The sequence below is a fragment of the Netta rufina genome (assembly GCF_964035555.1).
Source record: "Netta rufina genome assembly, chromosome: 1".
Taxonomy (NCBI): Eukaryota; Metazoa; Chordata; class Aves; order Anseriformes; family Anatidae; genus Netta; species Netta rufina.
Window position 1 is genome coordinate 205,095,775 of NC_140123.1, and position 22,506 is coordinate 205,118,280.

The window sequence follows — 22,506 nt, forward strand, 5'->3', positions numbered from 1 at the left end:
CATCCCGAGGGGGAGCTGAGAATAACTGAGGCAAAGTAATATCAGGGTAGAATAACTGCAAATAGTGGAGGCATGTTGGGATTTTCCCCTACTCCCCTCCACTCCCTGCTCATATATGTTCAAGTTCATGCATGGTGGAGGAGATGCTCCACCTCCATCCAAGCCCTTGTATTCCTCTCAGTCCTCTTGCTTCCACCCAGTGTAAGATCTCTGCAGTTCCTTCTGTCAGGAATGGCTTTTCCTCCCAAGCCCTGCAATCTTCCTGTCCCCTGGATGGGGCTGCTCCTCTGAATCCCCCATCCTGCTTCAAAAATTCACTAAAAATATCCACAGACCCTCGTTTTCAATTCTGTCCTCCCAGTCATTGTTCGCACCTTGCACTGGTTGGGCATTTATTTTAGTTAAATGGCTACAGAGCAGATTTCTCCCCTCCTCCTTTGCAGGATGGTTAAGACCAGAGCTTGGAAGCAGGTTGCAGTGTAGGATGTATCTTGCTTTGCAGTCTGGGGATTCAGCTCTCCTGAGCACAATGCTGTGCTTACCTTGCAGGGGATGGCAGGAACTGGCATTCCTGGCACTGCTGGCTCGAAGGGGGAAGAAGGAGAGCAGGTGGGTGGCCTTTCTGCAGTGACACATCTGCTGAAGTCCCCTTAGAGGGCTCAGTGTCTTCCAAAGTCTCCTCCAGGACCTTCCCTCTAGCTTCTCCTTGGTGGGTACAACCCATGGTTTCGAAGGAAAGGGACAAAGAAGGGAAGACTTGGGCTTTTAAAGCTTGAGTTTTCACTGTTTCATTTTCTATTTTATTTTTTTTTTAGGGGGCGATGGGCCCTCCAGGAGTACCAGGTCCAAAGGTGGGTACTGAAACCCTGAACCTGAGTCACTGTGCTTGATACTCAGGTGCCAAGGGATGTATCCAGCCCTAACCATCATCACTGGCTGTAGGAACATTGACCCCTTCCTCAAAAGCAAGGAAAGGGAATAATTCTGTGCATCAGCAGTCATTGGCCTGTGGAAGTCATTGCTGTGGGATGTTGCAGAGACCTGGAATGGCAGTGAGAGGCACTATCTCAATAATATAATAAATGCCATTTTTTTGTGGACAGTGAGAACCTGCAGAACTGTAATAGCCATGGTTAAATGTGTTTTGGGAGGAACATGAACTCTCATGCACCAGGGTTAATCCCAGCTCTGATGGGATGAGGAGGGATGAAGATGTGAGGAGCAGATTGTCTGACATCTGCATTTCAGGTACCTTCCTCAGAACCATCAGGAGATTCTCCTGAGCTGGGAGAAAAGTCTCTAAATTCAGTTTTGAGTGGCTTTTTGCATCTTCCTGAAGCATCCAGCTTCAGCTCACACTGGAAGTTGACACTAGAGCAAGACTGAAGTCCTGGGCACCAAATTTTCAGCAATTTTCAATTTTCGTCTCAGGAGATCTGAATTTCTCTGGCACAGAAAGCACCAGGCATGGGCTTAGGTGGTACAAAAGCCATCTCAGCACCATCCCAGGTTGGTACAGCTCTTGGAAGAGCAACCACATAGGATTGAGTTGCACTGCTCTCTGCACGTCCCCTTCTCCAGGTAACTCAGGTTATACTTGGAGTGACTGCTGATGCCCGAAGGAATATGAGCCACTGATTTATTTCAGGTCTGATAAAGTTAAAAAAAAAAAATCCATGTTGACCCCAAAAGAAATTATTGTCATACTTCCAGGAGAGGTAAAAAATAGGGGAAAAAATATAATATTCATGGAAATGTTTCATTGGCCTGAAACAAAATATTTTGCTCTCCTTTGCAGCGATCTTTTTTTTTTAACCTTCATAAAATGGAGATGGATCTTAAATCTGTGAGGCCTTTGCAAGTGGTAACAGACAGTTTGCTGCTCATGTATTGATCTTCATGAGAGCAAAGACCTCCTTGAATTGCACAAACCTGTGAAGTCTGGGTGTGTGGCCAGGTGTTTCACTGAGAAAGTGCAAATTTTGGCAGGGTGCTCACCAGTAGGGTAACTGGTGATGTTGGCTTATGAGCTTATGAGCTCTTCCTGAGATGATATCAGAGGGTGTAGAAGGCAATCACTGCTGCTCTCCTTCATCCAGGGTGAACCAGGACCACCTGGGAGTGGAGAACCAATTGAGCCAAGGATGTGCCTCCAAATGAATCAAATCAGAAGGAAGTTTTTCTAAATGAAGATTTTAATAAATACATAAGTTAATAAACTTATACGTAAATATAATTTACTTATATGTAAATATAACTTATATGTAAATATAAGCTCCAGACCTGCACGTTATCTGTGCAGTTAACTTCAGCTTTTCCAAAAGGCTGTCTCATCTTGACCTCTCAAGCTCTTTGGGAGGAAACAGTCTGATCAAGCTCAGGATGGTCTATATATATACCTATAGCAATAAGTGCTTATGTATATTATATTAGGTAGTAAATGGTCATGATATAAGTATCTAGTATATAATAACTGTATATTATAATATACATTCAGTTTGGTATTGGGCATTATATTTAGAGTATAGATAATAGCATGCTTGATTATACAACGTCTTAATTATAAATATAAATTGTAAATAATAGAGGTATTTAAAATAATATACAATGCATAAATGCATGGACTACATATATAATTTATGATATATCCCATATGTGATATATATATATATAAGAAAATCTTGATTTTCCTTTAATTTTTTACCTGCTTTCCCCATGGCTTTCACAACCTCCAGTGGAAGGACCAAGCTCAGCACGCTCTACTGCAGCATGTGAGCTTTCAGGCTGATCCTGCTCTGCCAGTGGAGCCTAAAATCTTAACAAAAGCATCTTCTGTTTTTCAGGGTAACAAAGGGGAAGGTGGTGTTGAAGGGGAAAAGGTGAGACTGGGCAGCACTGGATAGCACAGCAGGAGGGAATCAGCCCTGGCTCCATATTCAGGCTCAGAACAGAGCAGCTGAGATATCAGGTTGGGGATCCAGGGAGGGAATTTGAGGTCCCCCCAAAGGCTTCTCGCAATCTGGATGTAGATGTCCAGGCCGTGTATCTATGTGCTGTGTAACCACAGAGTTCAGGAGCTTCTTGCTACTGAAGGAGCCCTTGTGCATGGGATAGACCTTGCATCAGTGGGAAATATCCTAGGCAGTTTGCAACAAGCAAACAACCCTTGATTGCTCTTTGCCAGTCCATCCTGTGCATCGACAGATTTATTTTATTGAGCTTGATTTCAGTTTTGCTGCTTGAACAAGTGCTCCCCCAGCCGATTATAAACTCAACGATCAAAAGAGATGGTGGATTTTTTTCCTAAGAATAGCTACGATAGTGAAAAGTGGAAATAGCTGTCAGTCTTTCTGAAGTCATTGGCCTGGAGTGGATATATGGGCTGTGTCCTAAGCCTCTTGTTTGACTGACCAGGCTCAGGAGGGTGCTGCAGCCCCTTTTATAGGAGAGGAATGTGGATCCTGAGACAGGCACTGATGGTGGAAGGATGTCCAGGGCCTGGCAGTGATGGACCAGTCCTTGTTCTCTTGAGGTTATATGCTTTATTAGGTCCCTAAGGTGCTGTAAGTACAGTGGATACACATGCTTGCAGCTTCCAGCTCTGAGCAGAGTCCCAGGGCTGGATTAGACAAAGCACTGACCTGGTCTGATTGCTCCCATAATCTCAGGGCTGTCTCCTGTCTCTCTGCTTTTCTCTTACAGGGACTCCCAGGACCTCCAGGGCCAAAGGGAGACCAAGTAAGTCAAACAGCAAGAGGACATGTTTGGCTAGCTCAAGGGATGGTATCCCAAATTTCCCCAGCTTGTATGGCATGTGCAGATCTTGCAGGTGCAGTCAAGTGTGCTTAGCAGGGGCTACACGGAGAAGAAGCCAGCAGGGAGTCACTTGAGCATCCCTGAAAGCTCAGAATCTCATTTCTGATTTTCTTTTCATCTTCTGAACAAGGTTTTGAGCTGATTTAAGTAGGAGATTTTTTTCATTGTCCCAGGTTGTTCATTTTATGTCATCTTGCTTTGCAGGGGAACCCAGGATTTCCAGGTGCTCCAGCTATGGGGGTAACTATGAGTGGATTACAGCTCTTCTTGTGCCATACAGCATCACCAACAGTGGTGCCAGTAGACCAAGGACCAAGAGATGCATCCCACTGAAGTGTGGGATGAACTAAGGGACTTTATCCCTAGCCCTCCAACCAGCCATGTCTTCTTCTCCCTTGCTCCACTTCTTTTTTCCTACCCCTGTGCCACAGTTGCCCACTGGCTCCTCAGAGGAGCACAAGGATAAAGCCTCTTCCCTGCTCAAGCCTGTGTTCTAGACTTGTTCCCTTGTTCATGCTGCTCTGGTTCCTGCTGAAGAGACACTGCTGATGTCTCTTTTTTTTTTTTTTTTGATTATTTGCCTTGTTCTCAAGGGGAAACAGGTTCCTCCAGCATCCTGTTCATGTCCTTCCAAATGCTAGGGCAGCTTTCAGGATAAATTTTGGTGGTGGCCACCTCTGTGCACTTCACAGCACTTCTGCAAGGGCTGTGGGAGCAGCTGGAAGTTGCACCGAGGGCTGAGACCCACCACCAGGACACACCGATGCATCCTGGAGGATGCTTGAATGAGCAAGGGTGCCCTAGATTTCCTTCTGAGCAAAACCAACAGAATTGTTTTGGAGACACAAGGTAGGAAGACAGCTCCATGGTCCCAAAATCCAACTAAGGGCTGCTCTGCAGAGTCATAGTGCGACCTTTAACATTTATTTTTGTCCAAAGGTCAGTCCTTTGGTTTTTAAGTTGTTTGTTAGCAAAGGCTACAGCAGATATCTGTCAACTACCCCTCACTTATGAATGATCTTTCAGTCCTATCCCTGGAGCCAAAACCTACTGAGGTTGGTGGGACCCCTCCACAAGCTTCACCGGGCTTGGCATTTGTCTTGGAGCCCTTCCTGGTGTTTTCTGTCCCAGTGTAGGCAATGCATTTCCTATCCCATAACAAGGCTGAGGTTCTCCTGCCTTGGAAGTGGTAGCACGAATAGACCCTCCTTTGAAAGGGAGATCCTTTCCCAAATAAGAGAGAACTTCTGTGATTTCTTTTTATCCTCAGGTTTTGGGACCACCAGGCAAGAAGGGTATGAGGGTAAGTCCATTAATTAGCACTGCTTGAAACTTAGATGAAACTTTGACTAAGAAAAGAGAGGGCAGGGCTATTTACTGCCTGAATCATATATCCCTTGTGAAGGGCTGGAGAGGAGAGGTTGGAAAATTAGCAACAGTCTTGCCCTGCTGGTATTTCTTTTGCTTTTATTAACATTTTGTACCTGTCATTCTCTTTCTAGCTCCAGTCTGTGGGGAAATTTGCTATTTCCATGTGATAGTTTTAGAAGGTAGAGTTCATGGAAGACTCATCCTACTCACAGAAGCTAGTTTCCAGCCAAGGGAGGCATTGACACCAAGTCAAACAATAGAGGAGGCTGGAAGGGACTTCTGGAAGTCACCAGTCCCACCTTCTGCTCAAAATAGGGACAACTTCCAAACTGGGTCAGGTTCCCCAGGACCTTGCACTAAGCACCTCGAAGGATGGAGAGTTCTCCACCTCTTGGGACCCCTCACCCAGAATTTGGCCTCCCCTTGACTGGAGGAAATTAAATTTCTTGTATCAGGGAGGTCTCTGAGACAGAGCTGTTCCCTGAATGATGTCCATATTCTACATCTGTTTTGTAGAGCAACACACTTTGCTCACTTTTACTGTCTAGTCTTCATGGTGGTACATGGCCTGGAGTAGCTTTTTTTTTTTTTTTTTTTTTTTCTTTATTCTTTATAGTTTATTGTCAATCTGCAGAGAAATTAAAGATCTCCCTTATCCTTGTAAGGAGTATTTACTGCAGGAGAAGCTCTTCTGGGTTTTCTGACTCCTGGTATTCATGAAATACCCTCCAGGCCTCCCTCACCCCTTAAAGCTAATGAGTTCTGCCCTTTTCTCTGCGTCTGGGTGTTTGTGTTACCTCCCTTCTTTGGTCTTATTCTCCAGATTGTTTAATGTGGGTTAGCAAAAATTTCTTTCTTATTCTAGACTAGCTGCAGTTAGGTAGTGACCTGGGACCTGCATTTTTTGTGCTTGACACCACTATAAGAGCGCACGTGGCACCTTGTAGTTGTGTGAAGTTACATACAACATCAGCCATGTGGATGGATGGATGGATGGATGGATGGATGGATGGATGGATGGATGGATGGATGGATGGATTTCCCAAGGGAATGGTTTTCAGAGTGGGTTGAAACTGCAGAATGCAGCTCTAGCCAAGCCACATGAACAGAGCTTGGCTTTCCTGCATGATATTACTTGCTTTGGGGTTGTCTTTATCCACAGGGAGATATCGGACCAACAGGGGCCCTGGGACCACGAGGAGACAAAGGAATACAAGGAGACAAAGGAGAGAAGGTAATGCACTTGTTCTTCTCAGCACATGCTTTGTGGATGGAAGGGTTTTATTCACCACTTGCCTTCCTGTGTCAGACACTCCTGTGCTCTAAGCCCAGGGGAAACCTGTGCTCACATGAAGAAGTCAAAAACTGCTTGCAAGGAAGTCAGTGAGGGATGAGGAGTTACCAGTGCTTGGCTCACCTGGCTGCCTGGGTTGGTGAAAATTCTTGGGATCTGCTCTGGCCTGTCCTGCTATCTTATTTATGAGCTTGGAATTGCTCCTGGAAGACACCGTGTCCCTGTTTGCATCCTGCTTAGCACCAAACAGGGCACTAGCAACAAAATCCCATCCGTTATAGCAGGGACAAGAAGTAGTCTGACCCTTGAGGGGCTGCAAAATAGCGGTATGACAGAGACAGGTACCTGTGGTTATGGCACAGAATATATCGTGAAGAGCTAAGTGGGCTCATGTCTCCAATCTCTAAAACCAGGACAGTGAAACTGAGGCACTTGCTGGCTTCACCAAATACTGTTTTTTGAAAATTAGCATCTCCTAGAGGTGGCAGGCAGCGTGGTGAGGAGGCAGAGGGATGTGGCAAGATGGGGAACGTGGAGCCAGAGAGGAAAAGCTCTTTGGTGATGCAGTGAGATATTCATTGGCTTTGTTTTTGTTTTTTGTTTTTTGTTTTTTTTCTGTTTGTTTGTTTGTTTGTTTTTTGTTTTGTTTTGTTTTGTTTTTCAGGGAAGCCCAGGTTTTGGCATTCCTGGTCAGCCCGGGCTGAAGGGAGACCCGGGGGACAGGGTAAGTGGGGCAACACACAGGGTATGAAAGAGAAAGCTAACAGACACACTGGGAGGTTGAGAGGCAATCTCTTAGTCACTCCCAGGGGATCTTTGCACCTGACTTTGGAAGACAATGCTCCTCCAAAATGCAGAGAGAGGATCGCTCCTAAATCTGGAGTAAAGCTCAGGAAGTCAAAGCTCAGCTGGTGATGCTGCAAGGAAGAAAGCCAAGGAAGCCCCATTCCCAGTGGTTTTGTGGCCTGAGGGCAAGCCTGAGCTTTATCTTCCTGACTCTTGTGTTTAAGGCACTCCCACATGTGTTCACTGACGGCTAGTAAAGGTTAATGCCTTCACGTTTCCTCCTGTGAAGGTATTAATTGTCTCTTTCACTTTAATGCAGTCAAAACTTGCAAAAAATAGCATATTTGAGATCCCCACCCCTCTGTCAAAGTCATTCATGGAATTAGTGATTTCAGAAATGATAAAGATGTGCATCTAGACAATGTCTGCTTGTAGGAGCCCCTCTTGGGATCAGATTTTTTCCCCTTCTTTGCATCATACTAGGCTGTTTCAGCTGCTACCACCTCCTAAGGGCATTGCAGCACTGAGTCACTGAGTCTGATGCTTACACCCTGTAGATAACACAGAGGACCCTCATCTGAAATTTTTCTACCTCTGTCATTGTCGCCATGTGACTAACGGTCTGTATTTCTGCAGGGAAATGTAGGTTTGTCTGGGAAACCGGGTCAAAAGGTGAGTATTTGATGCAGTGACTGCAGCATGTGAAGCACCATCTCCTGTGACTGATGTCTGACACCCAAAGCAGCTTGAGTCAGTGTGGTTTTATCTTTGCCGTGGGGCTAGTGTCAAAATTTCGGGAGTGTTCAGAAGCTGAAAGGTCTGAACAGGTCCTGCTTTGGTGGAGTCTCCAGGTGACATGCAGAGCCCTGCACAGAGAAATGTTGAAAAAATGCAGGAAGTGGGGCTCAAAATTCCTGCAAAACCTGTCTTGTAGGAAGCAATTGTATGGCCATGATGCCCGGCATGCTCCTTGAACCTGCTCTACAATATCTTAAATGTGAGGACTATGAAATCCAGAAGAGGAATGTAACAACTGCCTTGTTTTCCTTAGGGGGAAATAGGTCTGAAGGGAGAGAAAGGTGAACCAGGAGTACCTGGGAAACCAGGCGAGACCGGACTAAGAGGTAAAGATGTAAGTAGAAGCTCACAATCCAGGCAGACGGTCGTGCTGAACCCCTTTAATCCACCACTCAGTGCCAAGCTCTCAACCCCACGTTACGCCCTTGCAGCAGAAAGTAGGAACAAGCGATGAGATGGGACCAGTCTGAAACAAATATCTTATATGGGGCTGGATGGGAAAGCAACAGTGGTCAACAACACGAGTCCAGGCCTCTAATTAGCCATGCTGGCTTGCTGTTTGAGGGATCCACCTTCCTACTTGCTCTGTCCTTTCACAGCAAACAAGAACATAGACCCTATTGGGGTGTGCTTCAGGCTAGGTTTTGGGGTGAGGTCTCATCATGCATGGTCAGGGTGGTGCAAGTGCCTGGCACCTTGGTATTTATGTTACACAGTATGGATGCAGCATCTTTTTTTTTTTTTTTTTTTATCTCTTATTCAACATTGTGCTTTTTTGTTGTGTTTTTTTTTTTGGTCTGGTTTGGGTTGGTTTGGGTTTTGCAATTGAGCCTGTCTGCTATGCAGGAACCCTCACGGTGTGCAGTCACACCAGCCCTGAAGGGCTTGCTGTGGTTTTTAGGGTACAGCAGCTCCCTCTTATAACCAACCAAGGTGACCTTTCCCAAGAACTTGCTGGCTTCAGATAAACCTCTTCTACAAGCAGTTTTCAGACTTTTCTTCAGTTCCAAGGGCTGAGCTGACTCCTGAGCATCAGGTGGAATAGGATCACCAAGAGAAGGCTTAAATAAAAAAACGCAGCTGTATTTCTGATCCCAAAGCACTGCACAATTCCCCTGACTTCAGAGCCATGGTGATTTCAGAATCAGACCAAGAGCTCTTAGGCTGAGCAGGAAATTAGAGTAAAACAACCTGCTGCAAGACAAAATGTAACCTGGCATTTTTGCATTGTGTTTTAGGGAGAACCAGGGAAGAAAGGCACCTCCGGGACAAAGGTAACATAAACTTTTAGTGCTCTCAGACAAGGCATTGCATGAGTTAGTTAAAAAGAATCTGCAAAACTAATCCCTTTGTTTTGAAGCTGACCCCTGCTCGTTTTATTTCCTGTTGCCTTGTCCTTGGGTTAGATGAGGCTGTGAAGAACCCTCTCCATATTTCCCATGACTTTTGTTTCTTTTATTTCAGCTTTGGTTTCATCTTCCAAAGCTAAATGCTGAAAAACAAAGGCCAAAAAAGAATCAATGTGTGTTTTCTTTGGGAGAGAGATCTTTACACTGTCCAGCAGAAACCATTTGTTGTGACAAATCATAGTAGGGTTTGGTGGAAATAACCCAGTTTCCCCCATAAGTATGAATAGGTTGTTTTCATCATCAATCCCATTCATTCCATCTCTAAGGCTGCTCTGAAACATCACCACTAGTAAACAGCTGATATTTCACATCACCCCAAGCCTGCCTTTGTACCAACTTTCCAAGCATTAAGCAATGCCCAAGAGGTGCCCTTACCTTCTTTTAGGACCACTGGGATAGTAGTTGACTTGTTTCTCCCCCTTTAAATTGTTTCCTTCAGGTGTAAATGGAGTAAAATTAGTATCACCAAGGAAGGCTCAATGCAACCGAAGAAGGTATGTTAAAGCTCCTACTCCTCTCTTTTAGGGAGAAGCTGGTGCCCCTGGAGAACCAGGAGAAAGAGGAATGAGGGTAATAATTGAAATTATAGTGATTTTCTGCCCAGGTGAGTTTTCTGCTCTGCTACCACCTGGGCCCCCTGCTCTGTCCAGGAGGAAAGGAGTTCCTTCTCCAGCCCAGCAAGAATCCTCACTTACAAGTTTCCAAGTGCAACTATTTATTCCCTAGGCAAAAAATCCTGGGGGGGAAGCATTTTACTTGTTTGCTTTACGTTCTGAAGCACCTTGGCAGGCTCTATTTCTGGCTGATTGCTTCTCTGAATCCTTTCTTGTAGGGCCCACTTGGACTCCCAGGACGACCTGGAGAGCAGGGCATAAAAGGCGACACAGGACAACCTGGAAAGGATGTAAGGAATGCCCAAAGCAGCAGCTGAGAGAGGAAGGGCTTGGGATAGTGCACTGCCAGTCAAAGACAGAACTGTATTTTTTCTGCCTCACGGTGTGCAACGCACAGAAAGCTCCCTCCCTTTCTCCTGGGGAGGGATTTCCTCTTCAAAAGGAGGATTAGGGCTCTTTCTCCCCTCTTGTTTGACTAGGATTGTGTACCAGGTGGTGCTGAGCATGCAAACCTTCCCCAGCCCCACGCTGCTGGAAACAAAATGCTCAGCCCTGTCTCAGTCTGGTGAGGAGGGAAGGGAAAGGATGCGCTTGTGTTCTGTCTGATCTCCCTCTAATAGCTTAAGAAAACACTGGCTGGCATAAGCTACATTTGTCAGAGGGACAGAGGTCTCAAAGGCAAGGCATTTCTACAAATTTTGGTAAAATGAGCATCTGGCTGGGGGAGAGAAAGTCCCTAACGAGCCTACCCACTGGGGAAGAGGCTACTAACCTCACCCCTTATTAAATATCAGAGAGCATCCTCTGCAGGAGTGATGTTGAATTCCAGGTTTCATTAGCTCCGTTGCTCTAGGAAGGGCTTGTTAGTCCACTAGATGCTGAGCTAGCAAAAAGATGCTGAGCCCCCCTCCCCTCCCATGGCTTCTTCTCGTCCTACCTCTCTCTCCCCCTCCTAGGGAATCACTGGAGAGAAGGGAGACAAGGGCGATTCTGTAGGTTTGCACGTTCCCATTTATAACCTTGCATGAAAGAGTCTGTTTGGAGGCTGAAATGCTGAATTGCACCACTCACTTTTTTTTTTTTGGGGGTGGGGGGTTATGGGGATGTTGTATCTCCCTAGGGTAAGCCTGGTCTGCCTGGGACTCCTGGAAGCATTGTGAGTAACATCTTCTTCTACTGACTTCCACATTTGATCAGGAAAGGGATATGTCGAGATTTATCATGAATCCTGGGTACCACAGGGGACACACTGCCAGAAATTATTGCTTTCAGCAGCGTGTGCTGTACAGAGGATTTCCCTCCTAGCCTTATCAAAGCAGCACCCTGAATCTCTGACCTGTGAGCACAAAGATGCTACACTGGCTCCCTGTTGGTTTGAGCCCAGACATAACGGGATCACATTGCTGGTTAATTTTAGAGAAAGCTGCTGGCTTGGGACCCATGGTTAAGGGCTACCTGGGACAAAAGGCACATGGAGGTGAGAGCTCACATCAAAGACATCTTCCTTCACCGCATTTCTTCCATTTTTTTGTAGGTGTCTTCTCTGGAAAACACCATCACCCTGAAAGGTGAAAAGGTAAGGTCTCCTTCTAGCTGAAGAAGCTTTGCCTTGAAGCTGAATATGTGATTATTTTAGATATGTCATATATTCTGTAATTTCGTTACTTTTATAAGTCCAAGTCTGCAAACACAGCCTGAAACTTGCAGGTTCCTTAAGCAAATTCTTGCTGTTCCCACCTCCAGCAGCAAAGCTACTCCAAACTCCACGTATCACTGTTGATGATGCTGGGGCAAGGTGAAATACAATTCTTCCCAGTCCTCTTGTGTTTTCAGGGAAAACAAGAGAGAATATTTCAGCCCAGAAATTGGGAGGATATAATAAGACAATGAAGTTTGTTGCCAGCCCAATGGTTTTGCAGAAAGGCAATAAGATGACTGGGATGCTGCTACTCCAGTAGTTTGTCCAGCACAAGTCTATTGCTGTTACAGAAGCTCCCTTGCTCAAGCAATAGCTCTGTCTGGAAGGGATTGAAGGAGCTTTTACCCAGCACCAGTACTGGAGGGATCACAGTGGCATGGATCCAGCACAGAGATATCAGTGATAGGATGCAGCAGAGCCGGAGTCATTCCATCCTATCACCAGCCCTCTGAAAAAGATCACTGAAAATATCACCCAGCCCCTCATGACTTGGTGCCAGTCTGCCTAAATTCTATCTGGGGAATGCCCAAATAGTGATCAAGAGCAAAACAGCTCCTTGCCCCCTCTTGCCCTGCTTATTTATGGTCTGTTTAGCAAGCAAATGGCAAAGCTGCCTGCAAACCATAATGCCATGTGCAGCCCCAGTGCAGGAACAGAGGTGGGGTCATGGAGCAATTCGAGTAATCAAAAAGCCCAATATGATGAAAAATGTATTTAATGCATTTAAATCCCTCCGTTTAGCGAAGTTTGTGAGATGGTCATTTATTTTATGCACCATGCAGCTGGGGTCAGGAGAGGAGAGGAGGCAGCCAGGGGAGAGGCAGGGCAGCCACAGCATTGAGTTCTGCCAAATTTTGACGTCTGCCAAATTTCACTGAGAGGAAAGGCTTGTTCAGAGAGAGGCAGAGTGTTTACCTAGATGGCTGCTTTGTAGGCAGGTCTGGGCTTTCCAGTTCACCCACAGGACTCGGTCACAGGCAAAGACTGGGAGAACAAGGCAGTATCATCGTGGGTCTGTCCCCTCCCCAAACCCTACATGAGATATCCAGGTTTTGCTTCATTGGCCAAGCTGTGATGGCAAAGAAATCCAGGTGAATTTTAGTTTGTGAGGAGGAGTAACACCATTATTAGCCCGAGTAGATATGAGGGGAAAAGAATAAACAGAAAAGCTCTTAGGGATGTGAACCTGTCTTAAGGATCTGGGTAGCATACTTCAAGTGAAGAGCAGAGTTGCTCCAAGTTTACCTTAATTATGTGAATTAATAAGGTAGTTACAAGAAAAGTCTGATTGGTTCATGCGGAAAAGACAGGGATGTTTTTAGGATGAGGCCAGCACAGGCCAATAGGTGGGAAATGCCATAAAACATGATGAAACCACTGTGAATTTTAGAGGGGCTGAAGAACTAACACGTTCCTGCTGGCTTGCAGGGGGATCGCGGGAAGGATGGTTTAAAAGGTGAAAGAGGACCTCCAGGCCCAAAGGTAGGTGCTCGAATGCGTGGAGGCATCTTTGTGTTTAGGAGGGGAAGAGAACCCATCTCAGATCTCTTCTTATCCCAAAAACATTGGGTTTTTCAAAGCAGGCGTCATGAGCTGGGCTCGTAAGCTTGTGGTCATCGTGATGTAAGCCCTACAACCCAATTTCGTAAATATATGACATGTAGGAAGGAAGGTGCTGTTCAGGAGCTGGACAGGATACATTTCTAAAATGCTTGGGGTATTTGCTTTCTTTCCTCCCCTCCTGCAACTTGAAGATCGCATCAGAAAGGAATGGAAAGAGAAAATACTTCTGCTACAACACACATCTAGAGATCTTTAGAGGTGGGACCAACTGCTCCGCTAACAAAGAGGAAAATGGTGAAGGAAGAAGCATCAGTGGGTGCAGGTAGAAGTCCTGATGTACCCAGTTTATCCAGCACATCCCCACAATGTGGCTCCTTTGCCCCAGCACACCTTGGCATGGAGATGCAGCACCACTGGGGCCTTCCTGACGCCCTTCATTCCACCGGAATCTGTTAGTGCAGAAACCAGATTTCAGTGAAATGAAGCCCGTCAGAGAGGCAGGTCAGCCCCTGGTCCCATCAGATGCTCCTTGCCCTACCACTGGACTTCCCAAGCTGTTGCAGCTCATCCAGCATTTCATCCATGGCAGTAGCTCATGATCTCTCACCTGGAAACCCACATCATGCTGGTCAAGGAGAGACAGAAAACCCATCCCTGGGACTTAAACCCATCAGAAATATTTGACCCAGACTGTGCGTGGTGGTGTGGAGGGCCACCAGGACCACAGCGACCCCTAGAAGGGACCACGGTCCCTGGGAGCACCTTGGCCACCCCCTGCCTTGCTGCCACAACCACACGACTTCCAGCCATGGCACTGGCAGCACTGGTGGCATTGAGGGGCCACCTGCACTTAGGTTTTTATGTCTTGTGCATGGCTGAGGAGTGGAGAAGGAGTAGATTCAGTCTGTGGCAAGGAGGATTGCCTCCAGAGCAACGGGTCACCCTCTCATTGCATTTATACATGCCAAGTGGAAATGTGGGAGCTTGTTAAATATTTTTATTTTTTCAAAAAAACACCTCTTTGGTGATGCTCAAGTCAAACTCTGGTCCAGCCTGACCCTAAAAACACAGCCATTGCCTGCATCTGATGGAGGAGCAAAGGAGCCCATGCAGCAGGGTGGGATTCAAACCCCTCTGAGAGCCAACAGAGCTTTTTCTGGGGTCACGGAGCCGGATGGTGGCAGACTTCTGTCCATTCTTGATGCTCGATGGTACAACTTAATTAATTGTTGTTATTTGTTTGAAGGGAGAGCCCGGTCCACCAGGAAAAGGAGTGGAAATGAAGGTAATGACAATAAAAAATTTGGAGCGTATTAATGTTGGCAACACCTCCCTCTCTACCAAGGGTTGGGATGGCAGAGGGGACCCCATGCATGCCCCCAGGCTTAGCCATCACCACCTGTGCAGCCAGCTTCCCAGGTTGGAAAGGGGAGGAAAAGTATCATCATGTTCAGTCCTTTGGGAAATGCCATTTTCTCCTCTCCCTGCTGTGTTTCCCAGGAACTCCCACTGGAGTCAGGCTGCTGCTCAGCAGGGGGCATTTCTTCTGCTCTTTGGGGCTGGCCTTTAGTCTTGTCCTTACCTTTCTTTCTTCTGGCAGGATCTGGAGAGACTTTTTGAAGAAAATGGTATTAAGGTATGTAACGCCTTGACCTTCCTCTTGACAAGGTGATTGCAATTAAGCTTTTCCATCTATCCACTCTGGTCTTCTGGAGTTGATGTGTGCTCCTCTGAGCCCAGCACTCACAAGAAGGCATGATGTCTTCCATCTTCCATGGATGAGGCATCTACAATTTCTCTGGGCAATGCCAAATCCCCATTCAGAGCTTGGTACTGCCGCCTGGGTTGGTTTGTGGAGTGTCCTGCAACAGTGCTGGGTCTGCACAGCCAGGAGGAGGAGACCCCCAGCTTCCTCTGGGTGCTTTGGCCATCTTGTTCTTTACATCTTGTTTAGTGCAAAGGCCAGTTTGGGTTGCCCCTTCGCTGATAGCACAAATAATTGTGATTTATCACTGCAATACAGCCATGCTAGGTCGGTGGCCTCCCTCTCCAGTCTCAAGGTAGCCACCAAGCTCAGGAATTGTGATGAACCTCAGCTTTTAGTATCTACCAGCTAGGCCCTTGTTGTTGAGCTTGTTGCCCTCAGCTCCTTTTTGTGAGCTCTGGAGATGTGACCAAGGGAGGTGAGGAACTGACTTATTCAATCGGGTGTAGGGGATCTTATTTACAGTGGGGAGAGCCCCTGCGTAAGCACCATCGATCAGATCCTAGATGCCCAAACCTTAAGCACCTATATTTAAATCAACCGTTGGCTGTCAGTGCCAGATTGTAGAATCCCAGAATCATTAGGGTTGGAAAAGACCTCCAAGACCGTCTGGTCCAACCATCCCCTACCACCAATGTCACCAGCTAAACCATGTCCCTAAGCACCACGTCCAACCTTTCCTTGAGTACCAATGCCTAACTAATGCCCTGTGAGCTGACTGGAAATGCATCAGCAATCTTTTTGGGGTGGCTTTTCTTGGACTGTTGTGTCTTGGGGATGGGGGGGTGACAGCAGACCATTGCCTGAATGGTCCATGCTGTTGGCAGCTGGCATTGCTGAAGGATCTCTCCAACGTGCTGCTACGGGATGGGCTGGATGGGCTGATTCAGCAGTTGGGCAGCTCCAGGACAAGCAAAGCCTCCAGGAGAAAGCAGACACTTGCACGGACTGCTAAGCATGGTGTGAGTATTCATCATCCTCAGGGGGACCTAGAAGGAAATGAATCAGTGAAGGCTTCAGGGTCACCTCTGTCATCAAGCAGGCTACGGTGACTTGCAGCCAGCTTAGTCTGGAAGGAGCTGGGGGCTCTCACCAGGATTTTGGAACTATGGGTTAAGTTGCTGAGATTGCAAAGCACCTGGTTTTCAGGGAAATGAAAGAATCAGTCAGCTCCTGATATTTGGTGATGGTAGCTAGAAGCCATCATCTATAGCTCAGAGAGGCTGGGGGTTTTTGGACTGGTGGACGTGTGAGGGGATCAAAGCAGAAGAAAGGATAAGAAAAGACCAAAAGGGTGGCCTCAAAAGTGAGAGGGATCCCAGGGACACAGAATTAATTGGGAAAGAAGGCCTGGAAATGACAAGCAGGGTCTGGCTGCCTGCTCAATCTACCCTGGCACAGGAAGGCCAGCAGGTGGGACAGAGCATGCCAGGGTGGTGGGCAGAAATAAGCCATCAGAACCCAGCTTTTTGCATTTGTGGTTCTCTGGAGCTCAAGTTTGACAGGGCCACAGCAAACCACTTTTTTTGAGGTTGCAGGATTCGCTGAAGTTTGATACTTCTCGTGATGCCCTGGCCAGCAGCGAGGTGACAGAAGAAGCACAGAGCCTGGCAGCGGAGCCTCTGTTTAGGGTGCTGGTGTCTGAAGGACCCCCTAAGGTGACAAAAACAGCAGAGCTGATGAAATGGAGTCACATAGATCTGTACTCTTGTCCACCCAGTCTGCTGCAGCAATAATAGAGCTCGCACATCTGATGTGTGCCAGATGCCTGGGAGCTCCCAGCCCATCCTCCAGCGATGATCCTCCTGCTGATTCCTCATCCTCCCTTGTAGAGGCTGTAATCTAGGTGTGTCTCCTGCCCCAGCAGGGACGGATCCGATCCTGCTGTCAGATTGGGCTGAGATTGCCCAAGGAACAGTTCCTGCCATGACTCCACAGCCCTCATTTGCTTGAGTAACCAGGCTAATTGCTAGAGATAATCTAGTCACCTACATCCTCTGCAATTTCAAGTAACAGATTGTGGTTGTGGGAATTACAAATTTTAGTGATAAGACTTAATCTCCATCCTGGACCTGAGTTCCTGTGTGTTACAGCACACCTCCAGGAATAAATTCAGAAGGCTGTATCCAGGCCACCTCTCATAGCTGTTGGATGAGTCCTGGCTCTTAATTTGCCCACACTAGACAGTCCTGATAAGAGAGAGCCCAGGAAACAGTAACAGCAGCCGAGGTGAGGCTTTTTAATCCTCTTTTACAACAGTCAAGAAGTGACTCACTCTCCACAAACCCTTGTTGGTCACTGGTAGGAAATGTTGTCTGTATCTGGAGCACGAGAGATGTGGGAGCATTTGGAGCCAGATCTGATGATTTTATCTTCTTCTGTGGTTGGTTCAGCGATGATCCAGTTGCTCAGGCTTAGGTCAAGACAGGCTCATCCCCCCTCTGTCCAGGCTCTTCCTGTGATCTCGGGTGAGATGCCTTACTTTTCCAGATCGTTGCAACCTGGATGACTGTCTTTTAGGGTCTTGAGGGGAATGAAGTGCTCACCAGTAAATGTGTTTGCACCAAAGGGCTCAAGAGACTGAAAATAGACAAGTGCCAGCAAGCCTGGAGCCAGCAATGTTGGGATTTGGGGCATGGAGACACCAAAGCTGTCTCTGTTGGGTTTATTAGGGACAGCATCTAGAAATTGGTCACACCATGTGCTAGATGGCCTTTGTAAGACAGGGTGTGCTACGTAGTCTGTGCTGAAAGAAGCCACACGGCTTTGTGGTGTACTCAGTGATATGCCAGAGATGTGCTCCAAGAGACACAGACTTTCAGATACCAGCATGGACCTACGACAATAACCGAGTTCTGCTCATCTTTGCAGGTCAGGGCGCTCCACAAATGTTGTCACTGTCTCTGCCACCATGAATGGGGGTTTGGAGTATGCTTATATGGCCTGGGCCACTTAGCCAGGGCAGGGTGGAAAGGGGCTGCTCACCTTCTAGTGAGAGCCTTGGTTTGGGTTCCAGGTGAGAAGAGGCAAAACATTTGCCCTGAGCTCACTTATATTGTTGTGGGAGCACCATTGCTCCTCTCTGACCCCCTAAATCTGGCTGAAAGGGTTGGGGACCCTCTCTTCTCACCTGGACCACCCTGTTTAGGATGGGCCTCAATGAAAAAGCAGGGAGCAAAGGGGGCTCCCTTTTTTCGGCATGCCCCAGCCCAAAGCCATTAGCACTTCCCAAGTAAGGTGCAAAAGAGATCATGGTAACTTGGCTCTCCAGCCTTGTCCTGCTGTCTGTGAGCACGTTATTGAATAAATGGTGTGTTGCTGATAAAAGCAGTGTGTTGTGGATGAGGTCTTGACTCGGAAAAAGAAGTAACTGCTTTTGTTCTCCCCAGGGTCCATCTGCTGGTGAGTACCAGCCCCTGGGGAACACACCCAAGTCCTTGGAGGAGAGAAGGAAGGAGAGAGACTCGAAAGGGACAAACACTTCTCTCAGCAGTGTATGTAAATGCCTGTTCAGTGACTTTTAATTACATTCCTATTTGTGCTGATTTAATAGGCGCAATGGGATTACATTTTGAAGAGCTTGAGTGGACAAACCCTTGCGATTCTGTGCATTCAGCCTCTATTTTGCTGCAGTGAAAAGCTAATTTAGGGAGAGGATAAGGAGTTCTGCATGAATCGGTTTCAGAGTTTCAAAAAGTCTTTGCTTTCCAACTTCCACTCTGGTAATCAGTAAGACTTGTGTTGTCACTCACCCAGCATCCCCTGCAGAGCTTGCCTGTGCCCCCCACACACCCCGAAGATGATCTGCAAGGAAACCAATCCACAGAGCTTCTTGAGTCCTTGAAGGAGAGGGCAGAAGGACAACCACAAGAGGACACCAGCCATGTAGGTATTCCCCAGCAGCTCTGGGTGCTAGACCAGTGTGGAGACAAGCAATAGACTGGAAGGGACTGGGATGCTCATCTCTCACACAATGCTTTGAGATCCCCAGGGGAGACAACTGCTTGGACATAGGACCTTGGCAGGAGGCTGATGGCTTCATGGCTGATGGCCTTGTCCTCTGTATATGGGCAGGGAAATGGGACCACCCACCACCCAGAGCCCTTGTAAAATTTTTTTGGTGGTTAAATACCCACTTTGATGGAAAAAAAAGGCCAATTTCAACAAGAGTAAACTGTAATTTACCAAGCCTTCATGGGGCAGCTGAGCCAAGGTGCCTATCCCAGAGGAAACATGGTGTAGGGCAACCCACTTTAACTCTTCCTCCAAGGTCTGCAAGACATTCGCCTCTTAGAAACCTCAGGAGATGAGTTATTGCTCCTCAGCTGAGGGGCAGTAGCACAGGAAAAGGTTCCTTCCATAGCCAGGAGGTGCAGCAGCCTTCCAAGGGCACATGCACATCCCCTCTAAGTCACACCACAGCATTTGCAGCAAAACCAGAGGGCACATCCAGGCTGGCAGCAGCAGTGTCACAGCTCAGAGGATGGGCACTAACTTGGGGTGCTGCTGCAGTGTGGTTGTCTGAGCCCTAACATCCCAACTCACTCTTTATTTCCGCCCTCCTGGGCATGTATTTTCTTCTGTGAGCCCTAACATGCTCAATGACTTGGACCAAACCCAGCACCCTTCATTCTTCACAGCATTTTAACCCTAAAAGCAAGGTCGAGCTTGGCTGGGGGACCCTTCCCCAACACCACACACGGAGTGGCACCAGCCACGGTGATGGAGGGGGGCAAATGCACTCACCCAGTGCTGCTTCTGCACTTTTCCACCCGATGTTTTCCTGTGTGATGGAATGAAGGCTGTTTCTGAAAACACTTGGAGGCAGGATGCCCACAACCTGAGTGGAAAAATCCCATGGATATTTGCTTTCTGCTACAAGCACAGCTTCTGCTAGGAGCAGCATCAGCAAGGATGCTATTTCTAGGAACAGCGATGGGGGAGGTAGCAGGGAGACCCTGTCAGAAGGAAATCTTGCTCTGATTTGAGTCTGCTGGAAACTTGCCTCTGCTCCATCCCTTCAGCTGTCTCCTGCCTTGCAAATTGTCACGGTGCTGGCTCACGAAGCTGGAGCAATTGCTGTGGCAGCAGCCACGAGAGGGCTCCCGGCACAAGCACGCACACGAGCGCTCACACACGCGTGTCTGTGTGCAAGCTGCAGCCCTGCAGACTGTGCAACGAGCATCCCTCAGCTGCTATCACAGGGCAGGGATTTAGGAGCTCGCAGAGCCTGTTTCCAGTCCACATCCTACTTTTTGTATTGCTTCTCTTCCTGGATGCACCGTTTCCCTTTGCTCTCCATGGTTTAAGCTGGAGAGAGATTTGGAAAAGCAAAGGATGGACACCAAACCCCTCACTTCTCACTCGATTGCATGTAGGACCCCAGCTGAGGTAGGAGCTTTGTGATGCCAGACTCTTAAAAGCAGGTAGAGCTCAGTCCCTAGGGACCTACACCCTGGAATTGGGGCATCCCAAATCTGTACTTCCATTCAAAGCTATGGACTTCAGCTCTGTTCCTTGTGGTTTCACGCATGCCCCATTCATGGAGTGATTTAATAAATCAGATCCATCACAGGCACAGCATTTTCCTCCTTGATGAAAAGGAAGTGACCCCTCTTTGTCTGGTTTCAGGGAACTAAATGCATCCATGTGCCCAAATGCTGTGGCTGCAGTGTTAGGAAATAAGAGGAGTTTGAGGCAGACAAAGAAAAGTTTTACTGTCCCTAGCAATCAGGGATGTAATCATTTTTTTAATCCCTGCATTCCAAGGATGAAAAGCAGTCTTTGCATCCCATTTGAGATTCCACTTCCATTTTTTTTAAAGCCAATGGGAGGTAAGGAGCAGAGCCACAAAACTGCAGGCTCATTTATCACCAGAGATCAGGTGGTTTTTTTTTGGCCAAAAGTTCACACTTTGGGTTTATAGAGATTATCTCCTGTCCCATTTATCCCCCTCATCCTCCAGAGGAGGAAGAAGCATGGGTGGAAGGCAGGGAGCCAGGAGCAGCCCCTCTCCCCCCAGCACAGATCCCTGTGCGCATCGCAGGGTGATGCAAAGAGAGCGAAATGGAGCCGCTTCTTTCCCCGTCAGCAGCAGCTGTAATCACGAATTTTACCTGTTAAAAGGTTCATGGGGCCCTGGAGAAAAGCATTCTGTAATAGCCCAAGAGCTTCATCTCAGAGGTGCAATTTCTGGCTGGCAGGAGTTAATGGGGGAAGCAAATTAACTGGCATAAAGAGGCAGGATGAGCCCTGGTACACGTGCCCATGCCAGAAGCAGTGCCCAGTTGCTCTTTCCATGGATGAGCCACTTCTTTGGCACTATGGGACTGGTCTGGTTAATTCCTGCCCCCTCCATCTCCCAGCCTCCCTGCAGTTCAACTTACTCATTTTCGGGGTTAATTCAGATAAATGGTGCTGACTGTCTCCATGTGGATAAACCCAAAGTCACTTTTTTTTTACTGATATCTTCATTCTTTGCTGTTTCTGTATTTCTTGTTCCTATTTATTTGCAGGATATTTTCTTCCTCCCCCTTTTATTTTAATTTTTCTCTTTCCTGTCCTAATTGTGTCCATTCTTTTCCTCCTTCTTTTCTCCCTTGTCTCTTTTTATTTCTTTTTTTTATTATTTTTTACACTGCCACCTGCCATCAGCAAATCACTGCTTTAGAAAGCAGCAGCCTCTCCACTTTTCCGTGAGGTGCCTTATTGCTGGCATCTCAGAGCTGGAAACTGCTAAAATTGCGGAGGAATAGCAGAAAGGAGGAGAGTTATTACCCCCAGCAATTTCCCACCACCCCTGGAAATGGCAGCTTTATGAGATCGCCTGCACATGGGTTGCCATCTGAACCTCGGCGAGGTCTTGGCAACCCACGGGCTTGCCTCGCCTTTTCCTTCTGACGCTCTTCGCACGTCTGCAGAATGAAGGTGGACCCGTGCGAAACAGCAGCGGCATTTTACACGTGCTGTGCATGCAGATCAGCCGTGACCCAGTGCAGGATGGACAAAAGCCACCCAAGATGGGCACTCATGAGCAATCTGTGCCAGCGCATCATTGACTGGTCTTTAATTCCTCCTCCTCGCTCCTCGCTACGTTGCAGTAAAGAATTTCAATTTTAATTGGTCCAAAATATTTTTTCCTTACGTATTTCGATGAGTCAGAAACTTCCTGGGTTTATTAGCCAGTTAGAGAAACCATCATCCAGCTACTTGAATCCAACAAAACAAGGCTAGCAGCCCTGCAAACTTGCCAACATAATGTCCAGGGCTGGACTAACCAGCACTTCTTACAAGTCCTTTGTCCAGGATTTACTTTTCCTTAACTTTAGCCATCTAAAAGTTTCAAAATACACTTCTAGATTAAATTGTGAGATCAATCCCTGAGTCTGAAA

General features: G+C 47.2%; 1 protein-coding gene across 1 annotated transcript in view; it reads left to right on the forward strand.

The window, feature by feature from the left end:
- LOC311222229 (uncharacterized protein) overlaps positions 1 to 22,506 on the forward strand; it is a gene marked incomplete at both ends in the record, with an annotated part of 99,734 nt that overhangs the window by 30,402 nt on the left and 46,826 nt on the right. Inside the window, 21 exons of the mRNA XM_084306405.1 lie at positions 550 to 609; positions 816 to 851; positions 3,703 to 3,738; positions 5,087 to 5,119; positions 6,350 to 6,421; positions 7,146 to 7,205; positions 7,904 to 7,939; positions 8,319 to 8,399; positions 9,304 to 9,339; positions 10,000 to 10,044; positions 10,307 to 10,378; positions 11,045 to 11,080; positions 11,209 to 11,244; positions 11,623 to 11,664; positions 13,216 to 13,269; positions 14,597 to 14,635; positions 14,951 to 14,986; positions 15,943 to 16,077; positions 16,654 to 16,773; positions 18,505 to 18,609; positions 18,884 to 19,000. Of these exons, the coding sequence (XP_084162531.1) occupies positions 550 to 609; positions 816 to 851; positions 3,703 to 3,738; positions 5,087 to 5,119; positions 6,350 to 6,421; positions 7,146 to 7,205; positions 7,904 to 7,939; positions 8,319 to 8,399; positions 9,304 to 9,339; positions 10,000 to 10,044; positions 10,307 to 10,378; positions 11,045 to 11,080; positions 11,209 to 11,244; positions 11,623 to 11,664; positions 13,216 to 13,269; positions 14,597 to 14,635; positions 14,951 to 14,986; positions 15,943 to 16,077; positions 16,654 to 16,773; positions 18,505 to 18,609; positions 18,884 to 19,000 (1,287 nt within the window). The remainder of the gene's footprint in view (positions 1 to 549; positions 610 to 815; positions 852 to 3,702; positions 3,739 to 5,086; positions 5,120 to 6,349; positions 6,422 to 7,145; positions 7,206 to 7,903; positions 7,940 to 8,318; positions 8,400 to 9,303; positions 9,340 to 9,999; positions 10,045 to 10,306; positions 10,379 to 11,044; positions 11,081 to 11,208; positions 11,245 to 11,622; positions 11,665 to 13,215; positions 13,270 to 14,596; positions 14,636 to 14,950; positions 14,987 to 15,942; positions 16,078 to 16,653; positions 16,774 to 18,504; positions 18,610 to 18,883; positions 19,001 to 22,506) is intronic.